General features: G+C 51.0%; 1 protein-coding gene across 1 annotated transcript in view; it reads left to right on the forward strand.

The window, feature by feature from the left end:
• CATSPERD (cation channel sperm associated auxiliary subunit delta) overlaps positions 1–20,717 on the forward strand; it is a 39,553-nt gene that overhangs the window by 17,718 nt on the left and 1,118 nt on the right. The window contains exons 11-21 of the mRNA XM_060006546.1: positions 3,942–4,024; positions 4,398–4,574; positions 6,937–7,050; positions 7,881–7,970; positions 8,701–8,759; positions 10,330–10,408; positions 11,095–11,147; positions 13,880–13,954; positions 15,334–15,462; positions 16,686–16,869; positions 20,263–20,420. Of these exons, the coding sequence (XP_059862529.1) occupies positions 3,942–4,024; positions 4,398–4,574; positions 6,937–7,050; positions 7,881–7,970; positions 8,701–8,759; positions 10,330–10,408; positions 11,095–11,147; positions 13,880–13,954; positions 15,334–15,462; positions 16,686–16,869; positions 20,263–20,420 (1,201 nt within the window). The remainder of the gene's footprint in view (positions 1–3,941; positions 4,025–4,397; positions 4,575–6,936; positions 7,051–7,880; positions 7,971–8,700; positions 8,760–10,329; positions 10,409–11,094; positions 11,148–13,879; positions 13,955–15,333; positions 15,463–16,685; positions 16,870–20,262; positions 20,421–20,717) is intronic.

The raw sequence follows: 20,717 nt of genomic DNA on the forward strand, positions 1-20,717 counted from the left end.
ACGGCCGTCTTCCCCTTGTGCCCTCCCATCATCTTCCCTCTGTGTATGCCTGTGTCCAAATTTCCCCTTTTTACAGGGACGCCAGTCCTATTGGAGTAGGGCCGACCCGAATGACCTCACCTTAACCGTATCACCTGTGTAAAGACCCTGGCTCCAAATCAGGCCACATCCTGGGGAGGTCCTGGGGGTTAGGGCTTCAACATATCTTGTTTGGAGGGGACACAATTCAGCCCATGACAGATGGCACCCCCAGGAGTTCTTTGCCAGTGAATTGTTGTCCTGCCGCTGGTTCAGTCAGGTAAAATGAAACCCACCAGTGTAATTTTTCTCCTCACATGCTCCTCACTATTTGAGGCAAATAGTGCAGCAAACTGTGGAGTCATGTGACCTTTCTGTTTTCTTTTTTTTTTTTTTGGCCACACAGCGTGGCACGTGGGATCTTCCCTGTCCAGGGATCGAACCCGTACCCCCTGCAGTGGAAGCACGGAGTCTTAACCACTGGACCGCCAGCGAAGTCCCCTGTAATTTTTTTAAAGTATTTATTTTTTTATTTGGTTGCACCAGGTCTCAGTTGTGGCAGGCAGGCTCCTTAGTTGTGGCTCACAGGCTCCTTAGTTGTGGCTCACAGGCTCCTTAGTTGTGGCATGCGAACTCTCAGTTGCAGCATGCATGTGGGATCTAGTTCCCTGACCAGGGATCGAACCCGGGCCCCCTGCATTGGAAGCGCAGGGTCTTATCCACTGTGACACCAGGGAAGTCCCACCCGTGTAACTTTTAAGATCCCATATTTCCCTGTTTGCCCATCACTGAGTTACCTCCTACTGTCTATGTCCGTTTATCTGTTAAACGTTAATTTATCATGATAGAAAGTAATGATATAAAAGTAATTTATAGGGGCTTCCCTGGTGGCGCAGTAGTTGAGAGTCCGCCTGCCGATGCAGGGGATGCGCGTTCGTGCCCCAGTCCAGGAAGATCCCACATGCCGCGGAGCGGCTGGGCCCGTGAGCCATGGCCGCGCTCCGCAACGGGAGAGGCCACAGCAATGAGAGGCCCGCATACCGCAAAAAAAAAAAAAAGAAAAAAGAAAAAAAAAATTAATTTATAATTATGCCAGTGATGCATGGTCCTTTAAAAGTTTGCTTTTTTTAAAACATTACAACTATAATTAAAGTCCTTTTGACCAGCTTTTTGAATCCAGGCCCCTCTTTGGCTTCCTAAAGGTCATCACTGTTAGGAATCTGGAAAGTATCTTTTTAGCCAGTTGAAAGCCTCACACCTATATTAAATATGGACCTGCTGAAAATGTACAGCGTCATCTGTGTAGCTTGTTGTGGTTGCTTTTTTTTTTCCCTTTTGCCCCCATTTTTTCTTTTCATTTATTGAAATAGAGTTGATATACACTATTATGTTGGTTTCAGGTGTACTACGTAGTGATTTGACATTTGCCTATGTTATGAAGTGATGAGTCGCAAGGATGGATATACAGCATAAGGAATACGGTTAATATTATTGTAATAACTTGGTAGGGGGCTAGATGTTGTGGTTGCTTTTTATGTAAATGGTATCGTATTATCGTTGAGTCATTCTACTGTTTGCCTTTTCCATTACCCATCATTTTCTTTTTTATTGTGGTAACAACACTTAACATGAGATCTACCCTCTGAACACATTTTTAAGTGCACGGTACAGTTTTAAGTATACGCACAATGTGGTCCAGCCGATCTCTAGAATGTATTCATCGTGTGTAACTGAAACTGCCCCATTAAACACGAACTCCCCATCCCCCTCCCCCAGCCCCCACCATCCTACTTCCTGTCTCTATGGATGTGACTCCTCTAGGGACCTCCTGTGAGGGGGACCACACAGTATTAGTCCTTTCCAATTTCCACACATCCTCACCCATACTTGGCTTTCTGTCTTTTTCACTAGAGCCGTCCTGGTGGCTGTGAAGTGGTATCTCGTTGTGGGCTCGATTTGCATTTCCCTACTGACTAATGACGTTGAGGGTCTCTTCACCTGCTTATTGGCCATTTGTATATCTTTTCTGGAGAAATGTCCATTTAGATCTTTTACTTATTTTTTGATTGGGCTGTTGGTCTTTTTATTACTGAATTATTATATATTCTGGATACAAGTCCCTTATCAGAGATGGGATGAGAATATATATCAGAGATATATTCTCTCCCGTTCTATGGGTTGTCTTCTCCCTCCTCTTTTTTTTTTTTTTTGCGGTACGTGGGCCTCTCACTGTTGTGGCCTCTCCCGTTGCGGAGCACAGGCTCCGGACACGCAGGCTCAGCGGCCATGGCTCATGGGCCCAGCCGCTCCGCAGCATGTGGGATCTTCCCGGACCAGGGCACGAACCCGTGTCCCCTGCATCGGCAGGCGGACTCTCAACCACTGCACCACTGGGGAAGCCCCTCTTTTTTTTAAAAAAAACCATGAGTACACATCACTTCCCATGTCTAGAATCTTTAATCGTTCCTTATTTTCTTTTTTTTAATTTTTATTTTTTTATTGAAGTATAGTTGATTTACAATGTTTCAGGTGTACAGCAAAGGGATTCAGTTTCATATCTGTATATATAACTGAACATATATATATTCTTTTTCAGATTCTTTTCCATTACAGGTTATTATAATATATTGAGTATAGTTCCCTGTACTATACAATAGGTCCTTGTTGATTATCTATTTTATATATAGTAGTGTGTATCTGTTAATCCCAAATTCCTAATTTATCCCTCCCCCTTTTCCCCTTTGGTAACCATAAGTTTGTTCTCTATGTCTGTGAGTCTATTTCTATTTTGTAAATAAGTTCATCAGTATCATTTTTTTAGATTCCACATGTAAATGGTATCATATGATATTTGTCTTTCTCTGACTTCACTTAATATGATAACCTCTAGGTCCATCCATGTTGCTGCGAATGGCATTATTTCATTCTTTTTTCACGGCTGAGTAATATTCCATTGTATATACATATATGACATCTTCTTTGTTCATTCACCTGTTGATGGATGTTTAGGTTGCTTCCATGTCTTGACTGCTGTAAATAGGGAACATTGGGGTGCATGTATCTTTTTGAACTGGCGTTTTCACCTTTTCTGGATATATGCCCAGGAGTGGGATTGCTGGATTGGTTCCTTATTTTCTAAAGAATAGAGTCCAAACTTGCAAGGATTGCATTCAGGTTTGTGTATCTGGAATCTCATCCCATAGCTTACCGCTGCCCTGAGGGATCCCTTTTCTCCATCTAACCGCTGGCTCTCAGCCTGGGGACACTGGGCAGTGTCTGGAGGCATGTGTAGTCATCACGACTCGGGGGGCTCCTGGTATCTTCTGGGTGGAGGCTGGGGCTGCTGCTCCACACCCCACTGTGGCCACGACGGCCCCCCCACAAAGAACCGTCCTGCCCCAGGTGTCAATAGAGCCCCAAACCTTGCTTCTTCTGAAAACTTCCTTGTCTTTTTTATTTTATTTATTTTCGATCGATTGATTGAATGATTGACCGTTTTGGCTGTGTCGGCTCCTTGTTGCGGCACGCGGGATCTTTCGTTGAGGCACATGGGATCTTGCGTTGTGGTGCGCAGGCTCCAGAGCACGTGGGCTCTGTGGTTTGTGGCACTCAGACTCTCTAGTTGAGGCGCGCGAGCTCTGTAGTTGTGGCACGCAGGCTTCATTGCCCCGCGGCCTGTGGGATCTTAGTTCCCTGACCAGGGATCAAACCCACATCCCATGCGTTGGCAGGCGGATTCTTAACCACTGCGCCACCAGGGAAGTCCCCATCTCGTCCTTTAAAGAAGAAATTTGCTGACCCCTGGTCTGTATGATGGAATTTGGGGTAATTTTCTAATTTTAATATTTAATATATTTTACATTTTTGTCCATGGAAACAACCCTTGTTTCAATTTTTGTTCTGTCTTCTTTGGTTTTCCCTAGATGAAAATGAACTGGCCGTTTTAACTCAGGAGAATAATTTATACTATGGAAGCCTGGGAATCCTGTCAAGTTCTCTAATCAAAGTAGGTCAAATCCCGGCGCTACCCGGTTGGTAAGGAATAACGGTCTTCCTCTCAAATGTCTGATCCTTTTTCTTCTTTCTTTTTTTCTTTTGTCTGATCCTTTTTCTGAAGAAATTGCTCTAGTTATTAAACTAGTAATAGTATTTTTAATAGCAATAGTGATAACATAACAGTAATCTCAATTAGTTTTACACCTGAAGAGTAGGTGCCTCAACAAAGTATACTTATGACTTTGCTTGGTTTTTTGGTTTCTTAGGGTTTGGGTTTTTTTTTTTTTTTGGTCTACCTTCTTTAAATACGAATCATAAGAAAAAGGTTACATCCGCAAAAAAGAATGAGAATGAGCTGATCTCAGAAGTCATTTTTCTCTTAGTTTGCAGACCAAAACATCTGGTCCGAAGAGGCGGTCCTGATGTTCACTGACGTGGGCATGCTCGAGATACTGAGCCCGCTCCCTGACTCAACCTCACCAGCTTTTGATTTCCAGAAGTGCCCCGTGAACATCCAGGCAACTCTCATGGATCCCCAACTCCAAGTCGATGTCTGCAAAGTATGTGGTCGTGACCCTATGGATTCATTTCCAGAAAGATGTTAGAGTGTCCATTTCCAAAGGGCCTTTGAGTCCATGGTGATCAGTGAAATGAAAACTCAAAGAAAGGCAACTGTGCCATGTACAGTTTATTGATAAAACACACTTTGTCTAAAACGTCCTTTTATGAGATGATGGTGCTCATAGGTGGGAACAGGGTTTTTTCTTATTTTCTTTTCTTGCCACAGTAACATGTCAATCCCCAGCCCTGAGCATTTTCCTGTGGGTCTTTGAAATCACATGTCTGGCATGTCTGGGAATTGCTGGTTTTATGCCAAGTGCAGGAAAATGAAAGAAAGAGAGAATGAGAGAGAGAGAGGAAGCCACAGCAAGGCTTTTATGCAAATATTTGGCCACTGAAACCGTTCTGAGAAAGATGGCGTTAGCAAGTAGTGTTTCCCCACCAAAAAAGACAAAGCGACTATGTAGCCTATCGAGATCCTATGGGTGAAAGCTGAAATAGTTGTGAGTCACAAAAATAACACAGTATTGGATAATAAGCTAAAGTACAAAATAAATATACACGAGTCCATACCGATGTAAATAAATGACTGAATAAATAAACGGATGGGAGACACCTCTCCATCACAGAGGAGTTCCAAATAACATAAGTACATACTCTCCCCTCCAGGAGGTGGTGTTGAATGCCCCCTGCCTGCGTGTGGACTGGCCTTAGCGATTTGCTTTTAAAGAATAAAGTCTGGGGCTTCCCTGGTGGCGCAGTGGTTGAGAATCTGCCTCCCGATGCAGGGAACGTGGGTTCGAGCCCTGGTCTGGGAGGATCCCACATGCCGCGGAGCAACTGGGCCCGTGAGCCATGGCTGCTGGGCCTGCGCATCTGGAGCTTGTGCTCCGCAACAAGAGAGACCGCGATAGTGAGAGGCCCGTGCACCGCGATGAAGAGTGGCCCCCGCTTGCCACAACTAGAGAAAGCCCTCGCACAGAAACGAAGACCCAACACAGCCAAAAATAAATAAATTAAAAAAAAGAAAAGAATAGAGTCTGGACAGGGTAAATAGCCTGGCAGACACCACCTTCACCAGGAGACCAGGATGCACACGGGCAATCATGAGTCCTGTTGCCAGGACAGGACATTTCAGTTAACCTTGTCATTCCTTGCCAACCCCAGACCTGGAATCAGAAGCAACTTATTGGTTCCCCTCCTAGCACGGCAGGCAACCAACCCACTGTCTTAAAAATGGGATCAATAGGGCTTACGAGGTGGCGGCGCAGTGGTTAAGAATCCGCCTGCCAATGCAGGGGACACGGGTTTGAGCCCTGGTCTGGGAAGATCCCACATGCCGCAGAGCAACTAAGCCCATGCGCTGCAACTACTGAGCCTGTGCTCTAGGGCCCGCGAGCCACAACTACTGAAGCCCACACGCCTAGAGCCCGTGCTCTGCAACAAGAGAAGCCACCACAATGAGAAGCCCACGCACCGCAACGAAGAGTAGCCCCCGCTCTCTGCAACTAGATAGAGCCCACGCACAGCAACAACAACAACAAAAAGGGGATAAATAAAAGGCAAGATGCAAGCATTTCTCCTCCTCTCCTTCACACCCTTGTAATGGGTCAGCACAGGGAAAGGGTCTCTTTATAAAATTATTCCGGTGAATACATGAAAACAAAATGATAAGGTATTGCCCTGTGGCAACCCCAGTGTCGGAAAAGAGAGACAGCGGGCCGTTACGTGCCACCTACGGAATGTCATTCACCTGCTGGGTCTTGCCAACTCGATCCCACCGTAATCTGATGGATCCAGCCACCAACCTGCCAAAAAGGCAGAGCACGTAGGAACGTGTGTCCATCTGCCCCAGGGAAACCCAGACAGCGGGAAATCTACAGGTCCCACGGTCTGGGTTCTTCAAAGATGCCTAGAAATGAAAATGATAAGGGAGGGAGGGGAAGCTGTGGATTGAAAGAGACTTAAAAAGACAAGATGTTCGCCAACAGAAAAATTATATCATCTAGGGATGCACGCTTGGCAATAATTCTAGGAAGAAACGCAAGCAGGCAATTACTGCAAGAAGTCAGGCAGGGAGTGGAGGGGCCAGGGTACTTCGGGAGAGAAGAGGGGCTGTGTCCGGGGGTGGGGGGAACCTTGAGGGTCTTCTGCGGGTGCAGGGTCTAGCGGCGAAGACAGTGGCTTGAGTGACAGCCCAGGTTGCTGCGCCCAAGAGACTGGAAGGTTCCATCCCTGGGGAGCCCCCTCCTGCCACTGACCACTTGCCCTGTAGTTTGGGGAACAGAGGCTTGATCTGATGGATTGAATGACTGACTGATGGATTTTTTCTTTTTTTTTTTTTTTTGCATTTCTAACTAGGTGGAACTTCTGCAGGGAGAATTTGAAAATAAAATGTATACCATTGATATGAACAGTGAGTTGGAGTTGACGGCCCTCATGATACCCCGGCCCAGCACATCACCCGTCCCACTAGTAAGCATGCTTTATCTGTTTGACAAGTGTTTCTGACACCTGGCATCCCTAGCAGCCTTGGCCTCACGTCCTGTGCCCACAATTCCCAGGCTCTGGAAATTCCCTGGCATCCCCCCGGAAGACACGCTCACCCAGGAAGCCCCTAGAAACTCCCCTTCTTCCTCACTAGGGTCCACATGCCTGGCCGTGGCTGTGCACCTGCCGGCCCAGCCTCCTCTCCCAATCCCTCTGTGCCGGCTCTCCACCCGTCTTCGGAGCTGCCCCAGAACCTTTCCAAAAATGCCCTTTCCTCCCTCTCAGCTCAGCCAGCGCCGGCTTCCCTCCTGGAGGGGATGCCTGAAAAACAGTGGGCGTTCCTGGAGCTGAAACCCACGTGTCCAAGCCTGGACTCTTGGTGCAAACAATCGAGCTGAAAACAGGGGGGTGGACCAGTGTAAGGATGCAAAGGGATGTCTAGCCAGCTGGGACCAGGGCCCGCGAGGGGGCGCCAGGCTGGCTCTTGCCTTGTGCTCTCTCATCACCCCCCCTTACCCCCCGCCCCCCGCAGGACGGGCCCCTCCGCGCACCAGGGACAGTTCTGGGTCTTGCAGGGTTGCAACCCCAGGCTGTCTGCACAACGGGACTCAGAGCCACAGTTAGGGGGTGTAGATGACAAGGGGTGGGGGGGGGTGCATCTGGGGATGGAGCCGGCAGCTGCGTTTGCAGAGCAAGCTGAGTCTTCAGTTTGAAGGGGGACCGGGGTCACCTGTGGGTGCGCCCCCAGCTGCTCCCGCCGCGCCTGCTGGCCTGCTGGTGCCGTACAGAACGTGCGTCTCCCATCCCGCCCCCAGGTAATGGTGAGCAACCCCCATTCCCTGGGGCTGCAGGCTGTCATCTACGAGGACGGCTACACCTACGATGGGAACACCAAACACAGGCTGGTGAGGTCGCCCCTCCCCCCCTCAAACTCGGATCAACAGGAGAGGGGCTCGGCCTTGACCCACTGGGCCAGCCAGGTCCAGCCCCCTCAGGATGTCCCTCGTCGGACCTCCTTCCTGCTTCCCTTCCTTACACACACCCAGATAAGGTGCTGCAGAATTTTGAGGGGACACAGACCCTGCCCCTCCCCCACCCCAGGCAGGCCGCAGTCCCCCAGAGTGAGGGCGTCAGGTGTCACACAGAAGGGGCAAGGAGGATGTGGCGGGGAGCCTGACCCACCCGGGGAGGGCGTGAGACCTGAGTTATCTGGGTAAACCCTGGAATCAGGAGGCAAGCCAGGGCCACCGGGAGGGTCTTGGCCAAATATGGGTCTGGGGGATCCATAGGGCAGAGCCAGGCCTCGCAGTCACAGCAAGGAGTTGAGACTTGACCCCAGACCACAACAAACTCTTTGGATCAGACCATGTCACATCACAGCTAAGTAGGAGGGGAAAGTAAGTCACACGCCACTGTGGGTCCCCGGGACAAAGACAGGGAGCTTGGAGCAGGGGGATCATTCCCATGAGCTTCCAGAAGCCTTTCACGGGCTTAGACCCAGAGGCAGGCTGGGTGGCTCCCGGGTTCCTCCTCCCAACACCCCCATCCTGCCCTCCGTCTCTCCTGAGCCCTGATTGCGGGACCACCCGGGGCTGCTCCACTGCTGCAGTTGCATTTTCTCTCTTGCTTCCGCAGAACATTTCACTGAGGCAGCAGCAACACTGGGGCAGGGCTGACCCCAACTTCACCTCCAGGTACGTCATTACCGGATGGTAGCGGTGGGTGGCCCCAGGGTGTCCCCTTAGCAGGAGCCAAGGAATCAGGGCCGAGACCCAGACTCCCCCACTCCAAGGACAGTCAGGCAAGAACGATTAAACTCTTACAGGGAGACAAATACCATATGATATCACTTATTTGTAGACTCTAAACTGTGACACAAATGGACTTATTTACGAAATAGAAACAGACTCAGATATAGAGAACAGACTTGTGGTTGCAAAGGGAAAGGGGGAGGTGGGGGAGGGATGGGTTGGGAGTTTGAGGTTAGCAGATGCAAACTATTATAATATAGGATGGGTGAACAACAAGGCCCTACTGTATAGCACAAGAAGTAGATTCAATATCCTGTGATAAACCATAATGGAAAGGAATCTGAAAAAGAATATATATACAGGGCTTCCCTGGTGGCGCAGTGGTTAAGAATATGCCTGCCAATGCAGGGGACATGGGTTCAAGCCCTGGTCTGGGAAGATCCCACATGCCGCGGAGCAACTAAGCCCATGCACCGCAACTACTGAGCCCTCGCTCTAGAGCCCGCGAGCCACCACTACTGAAGTCTGCGTGCCTAGAGCCTGTGCTCTACAATAAGAGAAGCCACCACAGTGAGAAGCCGGCTCGTGGCAACGAGAGAAAGCCCGCGCACAGCAACGAAGACCCAACGCAGCCAAAAATAAATAAATAAAATAAAATTTTTTTAAAACAATATATATATATATGTATAACTGAATCACTTTGCTGTACAGCAGAAATTAACACAACTTTGTAAATTAACTATACTTCAATAAAATAAATGTTTTTAAAACTCTTAACAAATGGTAGTTTCTCAAAAAATTATATATATATGTAAAAGAAACACCGTGTAAATAACCTCTGAATCAAAGAATTCAGCTCAAATATATTCAGAGAAAAAATGTATAGCCCAAGCACTTTTATTATGAGGAGAAAAAATGGACCTAGTGATAAATAAACTAAATATTTAACATAAGGACCTAGGGGGACAACAAAAAGAAATTATGGGAAGGGAATGAACCATGATACAATACGGAATGTATTAAATAGAGAACAAAAAGACAGCATAGAGTCAAGACGTAAGATAAAGCTGGTTGTTCAGAAGACACCACAATCCTGATGGAGAAAAGACAGAATTAAAATGAACAATAGGAATGAAAAATGAAAATAAAAGTATGGACACCGAACCTGTTCAAAGAACAATGAGAAAACATTATATGCAGCTAGGTGATAATAAAACTGGGGCTCAGATGCTCTTTTCAATAAGTAATTATATATAAATTAACAAAACTGACTCAAGAAGAGGTAGAAACTAGAGGGAGGGTGGTGCCACCATGTGTGAGCAGATGTTCTTGGTCAATATACTGGACCGACTGGATGAACAGATGAATGAGTGAATGGAGAAATGGATGGGGGGGATGGGGTGGATGGATGGGTGGATGGATGGGTGGATGGATGGGTGGAAGGATAGATAAATGAATGGGGGGGTTGTCGATGCTTTTTACTGCAATAACACACACTCCCATTGCCTTGCAGCATAAAGAGACCCACGATATCAACCATCACTCTGGACATAGCCAACAAAGAAATTTCATGCTTGGATCTTAAGCCACTGGTATGACCAAAACTTTTGCTGTCCCATACTCTTTTTTTTTTTTTTTTTTTTTTGCGGTACGCGGGCCTCTCACTGTGGTGGCCTCTCCCGTTGCGGAGCACAGGCTCCGGACGCGCAGGCTCAGCGGCCATGGCTCACGGGCCCAGCCGCTCCGCGGCATGTGGGATCTTCCCGGACCGGGGCACGAACCCGTGTCCCCTACATCGGCAGGCGGACTCTCAACCACTGCGCCACCAGGGAAGCCCCTGTCCCATACTCTTTGTCCTTAGTGTTAAGACTGATGACAGCAGGCCTTGGCTGGCTTGTCCCCTAGGGGCTGGCTAAGCTCACACTCAGGATCTGGAAATGGAGGTGATTCTGCCCTGGTTGCCAAGGTCACTGCCCCTTCCCCATCGTCTTCCCCCAGGGCTGTGCCTCAGGACTCCCCAACCTCGGAGCAGGTGTACTAGCTGGGGGTTATCAGATGGCGGGACCTTAGCGGTGCCCCATAGATCAGGCAGGCTCTTAGGGTTTGATTCTGTGAGTCCCAGGCACCTGGACACCACATTGCGACCCAGGCGCAGGGTTTCTGGTCCCGGCTGCGTCAAGTGCGCCCCCTCGTGGGCTTTCATGGTGCCCTCGCTGACCGGGGTCAGCATCCTCATCCCCTCTTTGTCTCTCCACCCCACATCCCCCCGCCGCTGCAGACAGCCCTCATTTCAGTCGGTTGTGACCTGGAGAAGAAGATCGTCATTCAGAAGTGAGTATGTCGATATGGGGTGGGGAGGGGAGAAGTTGGGGGGTGGCGAGGTGGGGAGTGGGGACTAGATGAGATGGTCACCATTGCTTCGCAACTGCTAAAGTCGGGTGACACTACTCTGTCTGCTTTTACATATGTTTAACATTTCCATAACGAACAGCTCAAGAATTAATCCTAACAGATTAAGTTAGGGTCTACAGTGGGTGGCTGCCTCCTCCACACCGACTTGGTGAAATTTACATGTTCTCCCTGCTCCCTCATCCTTTGCTCATTCCCTTTCTCCCTTTTAGTCCCTGAGTTCCTCATTTTGATTAAAATTGCTCAGAGAGGGCTGGGCTTCCCTGGTGGTACAGTGGTTAGGAATCCGCCTGCCAATGCAGGGGACACGGGTTCGAGCCCTGGTCCGGGAAGATCCCACATGCCGCGAAGCAACTCAGCCCGTGCGCCACAACTACTGAGCCTGCGCTCTAGAGCCCGCGAGCCACAACTACGGAGCCCGCGTGCCACAACTACTGAATCCCGTGTGCCTAGAGCCCGTGCTCTGCAACAAGAGAAGCCACCGCAGTAAGAAGCCCGCGCACCTCAACGAAGAGTAGCTCCCGCTCGCCGCAACTAGAGAAAGCCCATGCACAGCAACGAAGATCCCATGCAGCCAAAAATAAATAAATAAATTTATAAAACTGCTCAGAGATTTTGGGTTTAATCGCCTGCTGAAAATTTGAGGAACTTTGCCTCCAGGATCCATAGTTACTGCAGAGAACGCAGCCATGAGAAACCAAGAAAAAGAAAGGAAGAACCCCTGAAGACTGGCCAAACTGCCACACGGTCTCCCCTTCAGGCGGTGGTGGGCCAGCAAATGGGCGACAGCCAGTTCCGGGGGAGCCCGGATTTGTAGCATTTGCCAATTCCCGTGGTGTAAATGCTCCCATGGAGCCTATAGATCACTACCAAAGTGAGTCTCTACTGGCTCATGAAACTCCTGAGGATATAACAGCTGGCTCTCAGAGCTAGTAAGAGCCAGCCTCAACGCTCCACTGCATGGGGCAATAATAAAGTCAAGTGATGGTTTCACCAGATTCTCCCCCCAAAAGGGAAACGCTTTATTGAGTCAATAAATGATGTTATCAGTATTTAGCACATATGTGCAGGAAAGTCTTTAAAACAATATTTTCAAAGCTGCTGCCATAAAGAGAGTGGGAAAGGTATTTGCCACACGTGTAACTAAAAAAGGACTTGTATCCAGAATTTATAAAGAATTCCTACGAATCAGGAAAAAAAAAAAAGACAAACGAATAGAAAAAAATGGGCAAAAGGCTTGAGCAGGCACTCCCAAAAAAGGGGGGGGAAAGGCTGATAAACACGAAAAGGTGTTGAAAAAGTGGTCAATTTCCTAGGAAAATGAAAATGAAAGCTACGTTAGAGACCGATATTCAGCACGAGCATGGCAGAATTGACAAAGCCTGGAAAGTAGTACTCTAAGGATGGGAACCCCCTGGCAGCCTCAGGAACCCCCAGACATTGCTGGTGGGCGTGTACATTTTTCGGCTGCTTTGGAAAGCACTTCTTTCCACTAGCAATTCCACTCATGCACGTCTGCACTGATCTAGGTTCCAGAATGTTCTCAGCAGCATTATTCTGAATAGCTCCAAGCTGGAAGCAGGCCAACTGAAATGTCCATCGACAGAAGGATGGGTAAACCCAGTGCAGGGTTTTGATACAACAGAATGTCACAGCAGTGAAAACGAACGGGGCAGAATTGCCTGGATGGATCGTACAAACGTGGGCGTGGAATCAAAAGAATACACAGCATGATTCTAGTCTTAAAAGTCCAAAATCAGGGGCATTCCCTGGCAGTCCAGTGGTTAGGACTCTGCACTTCCACTGCAAGGGGCACAGGTTCCATCCCTGGTTGGGGAACTAAGATCCCACAAGCTGGGTGGCACAGAAAAAAAAAATCCAAAATCAGGCAAAAATAAACTACAGTCAGCCCTTGTATCTGCAGGTTCCGCATCCGCGGATTCAACCAGCCAAGGGCGGATGGCGTTTAAGTTCGTGGTTGGTTGAATCTGTGGCCGTGGAACCCGAGGATACAGAGGCCCCCACCATGGGACCTGAGCATCCTCGGATTGTGTTATCTACGGCAGATCCTGGACCAACCCCCTGCAGATACCAAGGCAGGACTGCATGTTGCTTAAGGATACATGCACAGATGGTAACAGTACAAAGAAAAACAGGGAAAGGATTGTCTCAAAAGTCAGGACACCCAGCTCCCACATCTCCACGTGTAACATCATTCTCCAATACAAGGAATTAGGGCTCCTTGGCGAAATGGCTGATTCTAGGCCAGGCAGGGAAGATTCAAGATGAGCCTGGAGGGGCTTCCCTGGTGGTGCAGTGGTTGAGAGTCCGCCTGCCGATGCAGGGGACGCGGGTTCGTGCCCCGGTCCGGGAAGATCCCACATGCTGTGGAGCGGCTGGGCCCGTGAGCCATGGCCGCTGAGCCTGCGCGTCGGAGCCTGTGCTCCGCAACGGGAGAGGCCACAATAGTGAGGGCCCGCGTACCGGAAAAAAAAAAAAAAAAAGATGAGCCTGGAGCATCTTGGAGAACCAGAAGGTAGAAAGGGCTCAAAATCCAACCAATGGGGAGATAACATATGTCAAAGGGAACAATTCACAATTCTTTGGTCCCGCATGGGTTCAGGCAGCTTCTCACCATCTTTTGTTGCTCGCAGTGAAATCTCAGCCTGTTACAATGGCATCCTCGACCCCGTGGCCCTTCAGGACAACTATAGCTACGTCATTGAGAGGTGAGCCCCCCCCCCCCACCGCCAACACACACACATGAGCCAAAGGCGAATCAGGAATCATTATTTAAATTTTTATTTATGTATTTGGCCGCACCGCGCCAGCATGCGGAATCTTAGTTCCCCCACCAGGGATTGAAACCCCCTGCAGTGGAAGCTCAGAGTCTTAACCACTGGACCTCCAGGGAAGTCCCAAGAATCATTTTTAAACCGTAATGGAAAAGAAAACAATTTTTTTTTGAAGAAAGGAAAAAAAGAATCGTTTTAAAATGGATACCTGCCAATTGATATCCAGCCCACAGGGAATCCGAGGGAGCAAGCAGACAGGTAGGGAAGGCGGCTGGGCCTTCGGGGAATCAGTGTGATGTGGCAGGGCCCCTGGCCCAGGTCTGCACAGGCTCTGCCACCTGCTGGGCCAGCTTTCAGACCCCTCCCCAGCCTGCCACCAGCTCCTGGAGCCCGGTCCCCTGTTCATCCCAGCTAGCGGAGTTGGCCAGACACTGTCCAGCCAAGGCAGGAGGGGGTGGCCGGCCAAAGTGACCCCCTCTGCAGGGCGGCACAGAGAGCCCCTCCCACACTGGTGCACACCACCAGCCCCCTGGCATGGGGAGACACTCGTGGGTCTCATACGACGTGACCCTCCCCCCTCCAACACAAGCCAAGAGTCCCTCCCCCATCCAGACCCAGGGCCGAGACGGAAAGTGGCCCTGCTGGACTTGCCAACCAGCGAGGCTGCAGCCAGAGAGCCTGGGGGCGTGAGAGTGTGTGAGTCAGGGTCTCCAGAGAGAGAGAAGCCCCAGGATGTATGTGTGAGACAGAGAGACACAGAGGCACAAAGAGACAGAGACAGAGTGACAAAGACAGAGATTTATTTTAAGGACTTGGTTCCCGGACTGTAGAGGTCTGGTGAGTCCACAGTCTGACGGGGGAGGCTGGGGGCTGGCAGCTCAGGGAAGAGTTGCAGTTCTAGTTCAAGGCCATCTGCAGGCCGACTTCTTTCTTTTTTTTTTTTTTTTTTTTCCGACTTCTTTCTTGCTGGGGGAGGCCCATGTCTGTTCTACTCAGGCCTCCAGCTGCACCCACATTAGGAAGAGCACTGCTTTACTGATTTCAATATTAACCTCTGCCCCAAAGAAGAGCCTCACAGAAACACCCAGAATCACATCTGACCACAGTCGAGGTGCTGTGGCCCAGCTAAGTGGACCAGAATGTCAACCACCGCAGGGGTCCCAAGGTCATTTCGACCAGGACTCTGAATCCCCCGCTCAGACACGCCTCCACGATCGTGACCCCATGTGCAGGGAAGAAGCAGGGCTGTGGGTGGGTGGACGTCCGGGCGCCTGGCAGGAGCTCGCCCGTACCTGTGTCCTGCTCTCCCACAGGGAAGCCTACGACCCCAGCTTCCGGGGTCAGAAGGCCACGGAGGACCTGGAGGTGCCTTACCACTACGAGAAGCTGGGCTGCCCCATCCTCGTCTACTACGACACCCCATGGAAGCCGGTGGTGGAACTGTGAGGACCCACCCCCCAGTCCACCACCCCGCCAGCCCCCCGCCGCCCTCACCATCATCACAGGCCCCCAGAGCCCCCTCCACCCCTTTGCTCTGGCCGCATCCTCTCCCTGCCTTTTCCCTCCGTAGCTCTCAGCTCACACATCCCCTCCCCTTGCCCGTCTTAGCTCGGCGGCCTTAACAAAACACCACAGACTGGAGAGCTTAAACAGCAGACGCTGACTTTCTCACAGTCCTAGAGGCCGGAAGTCCAAGTTCAAGGTGTGGGCAGGCTGCTTCCCCCAGGCCTCTCTCCTTGGCCGCAGAGGCTGCCACTTCCCGTGGCATCAGGGCCCACCCTTATGACCTCACTCAACTTCGATTGCCTCGTTAAAGGCCCCACCTCCAAATCCAGTCGCACGGGGGTTAGGGCTTCACATAGGAATTTGGGAGACACATTTCAGGCCATGCCACTCACTCTGCCCCCTTCCATGGATTCTGTCTTCCTTCATTCCGTCCCCACCCCCACACCGCCCCCAGCAGACCACTGCACTAAATAGTTGTTGAGGGACTGAACGGTGGTAGAAACCACTCACACGTGGCAACACTTAGGTTCATTAGAACGTCACGTGTTAGCTCCTCGTGGCCTCAGTCCCACACCCAGGTGAGACTGTGGGCCGGGCACGCCCCTAACTCAGAGCTGCCACGTGGTGGGGTGCCTGCCGGCCTGGGGTGAGGAAGAAGGGAAGGGTCCCATCAGAGCAGGGGTGTAAGCCCCAACCTGGCAGGAGACAAACGTGCATCCAAAAATAAGTTTTGTTTTTCTTTTTTTTGGCCCCCTGCGTCTTGCGGGTACCTTAGTTCCCCGTCCAGGGGTGGAAGCCGGGTACGCGGCAGTGGAATCCCGGACCCCTAACTACTGGACCACCAGGGAATTCTCCCCCAAATAAGGATTTAGAAAAACCTTAATTCACCGCCCTAAATGTATATCTCTGGAATGTTTACAGGTGTCAAAAAATAAGCAACCCCCAGTCCCCGACCCCGACCCCGTCAGCGTCCTGTCACCACCTGCCACTGCATATCCGCGTTGACTGTCCCAGAAGTGTCAGCCTGGTGGGCGGTGGGGGTGGCCCTGCCCTGCCACCTCCCACCACCCCCAGATGGTCTCACAACACATCAGGGCCCCCAGCCTCCCCCACCCCTGACGGCCCCCCAGGAGCCTCACCTGTGCATGGTGTGTCCCAGGTGGAGGGAAGGAAAGTTCCAGGAGGTGGTCAAGGCCGAGTACGTCCTGCTGGAGGTGAACGGGCTGTTCACGTACACGTACTCCCTGACGGCCGACATGGCCCTCTGCAGTTCCCAGCCGCAGAACTGGACCACCATCGCCAAGACGGCCGGCGACAAAGGGCCCTTCGCCTGGGACCGAGAGGTAGGGCCTGCGTTCTGATTATTCCCAAAACAGGTCGCAGAAGGCGACGACTGGTCAGGCCCACTGTGTGTTGGGGGCCGACTCGGTCTGTCCGGGCTGCTGTAAAGATCACCATAGAGCCTGTGGCTTGTAACAGCAGCACTGGTTTCTCACGGTTCTGGAGGCTGAGTCCAAGATCAAGGCGCCAGCAGATTTGGTGTCTGGTTTCCGGGTGGTGCCTTCTGTGTCCTCACACGGCAGAAGGGGCGAGGGAGCGCTCCTGGGTCCCTTTATAAGGGCGCCAATCTCCTTCAGGAGGGCTCCACCCCCAGGACCTAATCACCTTCCAAAGGTCCCGCCTCCTAATACATCACCTTCTGGGGTAGGTTTCGGCATATGAATGGGGGGGGGGCGGTGCAGGGCAGACATTCAGTCCCTGGATGGGGCGTCAGGGGATGGAAATGTAAGACGCACAAACTCTTTGGGAATCTCTCCCAAGGGAATCGGAGACGATCGGAGGTGTAGGGACGAAGGCGCTCATGGAGCGCACTGCTGATGATGCGCAAATTTCTGGAACCATCCAAATGCCCATTATTTAAGGGGCTGAGTATACTTACGGTCCGTTCTGCTCAACGAGCGTTTCTATCACGAACGTTGGTCGGTACACGATTGACAAATAAGGTTATGGTGTCAGTGAAAGGAAGACATCGCATTGTTCCTCTGGGGGTGGGGGGGGCTTCTGGCGCATATTAATTAGTTTCCATCCACCCTCAGCCTCTCAACGCCAAGGGCAAGAACACAGCGCAATGCGGCCACGTCACCAGCAGGGGCGCGCGCGCTCTTCGCGCCCAAAGCCGGTTCCAGCGAGAACTCCTGGCTCCTTAATTTTGTATTTGCTTTCTTAAAAGCCCGCAGCCTCACCCGTTCCTTACACCCCATTCCATCGAGTGAGTTTGGTCATGTATTTTGGTTGGTGACGTTGGTTTTATTTATTTTTTAACAGAGGTGAAATTCACATAACCGATAATGAACGATTTTAAAGCGTGTAACTCCTACAACTCGGGTATGCGTTTCGTGCATTCGCAAGGTTACCCAAACACCACCTCCCTGACCGTTTCTTAAGAAAAAAGAACAAGCCACACACGGAGCTTTGCTTATTTATTATTTTCTGACTGTGCCGGTGTTTGTATTTGCATTCTTTTTATTAGCCCTCTCGTTCAAAGTGGCATGCATAAATTGAAGAGATCGTCCCATTACTTTTTTTTTCCCATCAGCCCTGGTGGCCGATTTTGTAGAACCCTGAGGGTTTTTCTATCAAGACAGAGCCACAATGCCTGCATGTGCAGCACAGTCATTGGACGGGCTGTTAAAAAGCCCCTGAACCGCGAAAACTGAACCACTGAACCACTAAAAACCATGAGATGGAGCTAGCTGTGGCAAATAAATGGTCGTTAGGCAAAGCAGCTGTCTCCTTTTTTATTTCACATAGTTTTTATGCAGCCCAGCTTTTTTTCTTTTACTCCCAAAGGATTTTTAAAAAAATTTTAATTGTGGTCAAATATGCATGACATAACATTGACCATCTTAACCATTTTTAAGTGCACAGCTCAGTGGCACTAAGCACGTTTACATTGTTGTGCAACTATCCCCACCCTCCATCTCCAGAACTTTCTCATCTTCCCGAACTGAAACTCTGTCCCCATGAAACACTCACTCCCCATCCCCTCCCCCAGCCCCCGGTCCCCACCATCTACTTCCTGTCTCTGTGGCTCTCTCTAGGGACCTCCTGTGAGTGGGATCACACAGTATTTGTCCTGCGTCTGGCTTCTTTCACTGAGCATCATGTCCTCAAGGTTCATCCACATTGTAGCATAGGTCAGGATATCCTTCCTTTTTAAGGCTGGATAACATTCCATTAGTGGGTACGGACCACACTTTTTATCCATGATCTGTCAGTGGACACCTGGCTTGCTTCCACCTTTTGGCTGTTATGAATGGTGCTGCTACGAACGCGGGTGTGCAAATATCTCTTCGAGACCCTGCTTTAGTTTTCTGGTGTCTCTTCTTATAAGGGAAGTAATCCCATTATAGGGGCCCAACCCTCAGGACCTCATCAAAACCTTATCACTTCCCAATGTCCCACCTCCAAATACCATCCCACTGGGGGATGGGGCTTCAACATACGAATGGGGGTTGGGGACTCGAACATTCAGTGTGAGGCAGGGGCACGAAAAGTAGGACCTGGTGACGGAGGAAGAGGAGGCAAGCGTCAAGCACGGCCCCCCAGTTTCCAGCCTGAGCACCTGGGCAGATACTTGCTCAGGGATGAAGCTAGCGGTGGAGGGAAACACACACAGCTTCATTCTACACCTGCTGAATTCAAGGTGCCACCGAGGAGGAGGGAGCCCAGTGGCCAGCAAAACATAGGGAGACAAGTCAGGGCTGGCGTTGGTTTGGAAGTCTTCTGCGTGTTGCGTGGTAACTTAAGGATGTGTCTGCCAAAGAGGCCAAGAGGAGGGGCCGGGGTGGTGGGACGACTGTGCTGGGGGGGACGTGAAGAGGCAGGGGCTCCATGGGGGACTGCAGGGCTCCAGGCACCTGGGGAACCATCAACAACCGAGAGGAAGTATTGTTGCCGTTGTCGCATCCGAGGAGGGCCAGGTGAAGTCAGGTGTTTGGCACAGCTGAAGTCAGGTGTTTGCCCTCCATCCATTCCCATGGCCCCGGCAGCAGGGCCTGGGGACAAACGACGCCCATCCAGGTGGCCATCCACACCGTGGACATGTTTGCTTTTTGATTCTGACAACGTTTGAACTTTCTCCATAGTAGTACACAGGACAGCTCTTTCCATTACCCAGCACTACAAAACAAATCAGCCCTGAACTCAGTGGGATTTACTGTTTCTCACAAATCCGTGGCTCAGGTGGGCAGCTCCTGTGCCCCACATGGCTTTGGCGGAGGCCACCCGTGCAGGGGCATCAAGGTCTTCTCACCCGTGTACAAGGCTTCTGTTAGGGACATGGCTCTCCATGTGGCCGCCAGGCTTCTGGGCCCAGAACATTGTTGAAAGCAGGTTTGGGGTTCTGCCCAGATGCTACCTCTTGATGGAGAGCTGTGTCCACACTAGAAGGGGAAAGGAAGAGCTTCCTCATTTTACAGTTGCTTGTGGGAGGGGGGCGGAATTCCCTGGCGGTCCAGTGGTTGGGACTCCGCGATTCCACTGCAGGGGGCACGGGCTCCACAGTCACAAATCGGCTGGCCTGCCCAGCGGGCACTTGGTCCTGGACTCACACCCATGGGTGCTGGTGGGTGGTGGCACCGGTGGGGCCGTGTGTGCGGCGGTAGCACCTGTGGGCTGGCACGGTGTTCCCCGGCCCCCGGGGCCAGCAGGCATGTCTCTGTCCTCCTCCCCAGAATTATGTGAGCTGCCACGACCCTAACAACAACGCACCCCTGAGATGGCCCAAAGTCCCGTATCAGATCCTGGGAGGCCCGACAGAGAACAAGGTCGTTTTCGACCAAAGAAACGGCATCTACATCTTCTTCATTTCCATCGTGGACCCATACTACAGGTGAGTCGCCCTGTGCCGGGGGCCTCTGGGGGAACAGCAATGACCAGCAGCCCTGTCCCTGCCCTCAGGGACCAGAGTCACACTCATGCCATGTCCAACAGGTGGGGTGCAGGGGCCGGTGTAGACTGGCTCCCAAACATTGATCATTAGATATTCAGGGATTTTGCAAGCCGGTTGGCTTCCCACTGGCAGCTGGAGTACTGACACCATGGAAACCGACACTCATTACAGGCCGGCCCGACCCTGCCCCAGGAGCTGGCTGTCCATACTCGCCACCCACTGTGCTGTTCAGATCAT

The sequence above is a fragment of the Delphinus delphis genome, chromosome 3 (assembly GCF_949987515.2).
Source record: "Delphinus delphis chromosome 3, mDelDel1.2, whole genome shotgun sequence".
Taxonomy (NCBI): domain Eukaryota; kingdom Metazoa; phylum Chordata; class Mammalia; order Artiodactyla; family Delphinidae; genus Delphinus; species Delphinus delphis.